The sequence below is a fragment of the Fopius arisanus genome, unplaced genomic scaffold (assembly GCF_000806365.1).
Source record: "Fopius arisanus strain USDA-PBARC FA_bdor unplaced genomic scaffold, ASM80636v1 scaffold00107, whole genome shotgun sequence".
NCBI classification, from domain to species: domain Eukaryota; kingdom Metazoa; phylum Arthropoda; class Insecta; order Hymenoptera; family Braconidae; genus Fopius; species Fopius arisanus.
In genome coordinates, this window is record NW_011887846.1 from 252,165 (window position 1) to 254,525 (window position 2,361).

Genomic DNA, 2,361 nt, shown 5'->3' on the forward strand with positions numbered 1-2,361 from the left:
ATCATTTCGTTATAGTCAAGTTGAAAAAATACTTAATCATCTGGAAAATCAGGGATTCAAGGGGAAATATCAGAAAATGTTTTTGTAACTGATTAAATTTTAAGCAAAATGTCAAATTTTTATTATATCTTTTAGAAGCCCTATCGTTGCACGGTGGATGGCTGCGGAAAACGTTACACTGACCCATCGAGCCTCAGAAAACATGTGAAAAATCACACGGAGACGTCTTCGACGCCAGATAAATCTGTCAGAAAGTCTGTCGAAGGATCTTTTAATCAAGAGAACAATCGCAGAATTTATGAAGGTGATAGCAGCACTGATAGGCAGTTTGTTGGTATCTCTGGGGATTGGACAAAACTCGAGGGCATAGACGAGAGTCAACCTGAATTCGTGCCTTTTGAATCTGTCGCTAGAATTTTGGGACATGATGACAGCTGCATTGATGGCGTTGGTAAGAATTTAAAATCCATCTCTTCTCATCCTTTCTATTATTTTCGATTATGAAAATGAGCAAAATAAGTGAATAATACATTGAGTGCCACGTATTTACGATCATTTTTAAATAAAATTCAATAAAACGAGAAAACGGAACGAGTCGATTTCGGTAGAACGTGAGTTGTCGCAGGATAACTCTGAATCTACGGGAGATAGCGAAATCTTTGTGGGAACTTTTTTGTAGCTCTTATTTCGCCCTGCATAAAAGTTCTTATCAAAAAAATGGCTACCTCTATTAGGTTTGGAAGTATTACCGTTTAAAACTCGTCTAGGAAAGTAGAGAATCATTTATTCTTCAATTCTTAGCCTATGGATTAAAATAGTTCGAGCTAAAATAGTCCTTAAATGTTTGAATCGAGAGAAAAATCATATTTCCACTGAATTCTGAGGAACAGACGGTTCTCTAAGTCTTGGTCTCAAGGTTTAAAACAACTATTTTTAACTCCTTCGTCCAAGTTGTGATAATTATTACGAGAAATGGTAACCGAAACAGGGGGAGAGGGTAAATGCAATCTCAGAGGAGGTTTTTCCTCCCATTCTTTATGCCTTTACCCCACACTGAGATTCAAAATAATATTCCTCGGTCTTTGGATTTTTTTTTCCCCCTCTTAATACGAAATACAGATGCAGTCGCACGCGCTATCTTTGGAGGTGGCACGTGCGCTGCACGCGTTATTTTTTTTTTTATTTATTTGAAAAAAATAATAATTCGATTGTTTCAGGATTGGACGATGGCATAACCGACTTTCAGGAGCTCAGTCCAGAGATTGAACGACAATTTCTGGATCTCAATGATCTGGATGACACTGATTTTGCGTGAAATTGTTGACGATTGCTTTATTATTTCTTCACATTTTTACGATTTGTTGTACCGCGGGACCAAATCCGAGGCGTTAGACGTACTTTAGAGTTAAATCTAGTTGAGAAGTTTTATATTTTTGTACATAAATCGAAGTGTATATATTCAGAAAATGATAATTGATCGATGCTTTAATTGTTTTTTAGTTATTATTCCATTAATTAATTTAGAAAATCACAGGATTATTCAATTGATTCCATTTGTTGATCTTATTGAGCTCATCTCAGACAAGTAATCGGTTTTTCTTCGTCGGAAAAGCGATCGCAGATGGATTTCTTCAAGTCCGATGGGGCAATCTGTTCAGTCTTGATTGAATCGTACTGAAATAAATAAGAAAATCAATCATTTTTAGAGGACTCCAAGATATGGAATCTAGAGAATATCGAGATCGGTAAAGATCGGTGTCATAGGGAGAGAAAAATCGTGAGAAAAATGGTGTAAAATACCAGAAATACTAGAATTTCTTTAATTCACAAATGAAAAGTGCTCTTAATACCGTGAATTTTCTAGTTCATTCTGTAATTGATCGTATGTACCTCCAATTTAGTAAAGAGCACTATAACATTTGAAGATCTGTCATTTTTTATTTGAGTTTGAAGAAAAAATTGATGGAAATCCCTTAAAAATTCCTATCCACATCATTATTTTTTATTGTCCTCTCTTTTAATTTTTATTGTACTCCGAATATTTTTTAATCCAATATGATTGGTTAGCGATGAACACCGAATGATGCCGATTTTTGCCGATCTTCAACTTGACGATGGTAACTGTTGCCACGAAAAAATTTCCCTGGGCGGCAAAACAGTTTTTCTCAGGCCTGCAGTTCACACCGTGATTGTAAAACAGCACAGGAATTTTTATTAAAATTACACTAAAAAATTCATAGATTTTTCTCTCCGTGTACAATAATTTTCTGTCTTGGATTCCGAGATTTTCACTATAAACTTTAATTAAGGTTGTTGTATCGCGATAGTCTCTGCAAAAAGTTAATCCGCTGTAAAATGGGC

The 2,361-nt window shown here is 35.3% G+C and overlaps 1 protein-coding gene across 1 annotated transcript in view; it reads right to left on the reverse strand.

Annotated features, from left to right (window-relative positions):
- Positions 1-1,572: 1,572 nt before the first annotated feature.
- Positions 1,573-2,361, reverse strand: part of LOC105271339 (uncharacterized) — a 7,922-nt gene continuing 7,133 nt past the window's right edge. Inside the window, exon 4 of the mRNA XM_011312818.1 lies at positions 1,573-1,674. Within this exon, the coding sequence (XP_011311120.1) occupies positions 1,573-1,674 (102 nt within the window). The remainder of the gene's footprint in view (positions 1,675-2,361) is intronic.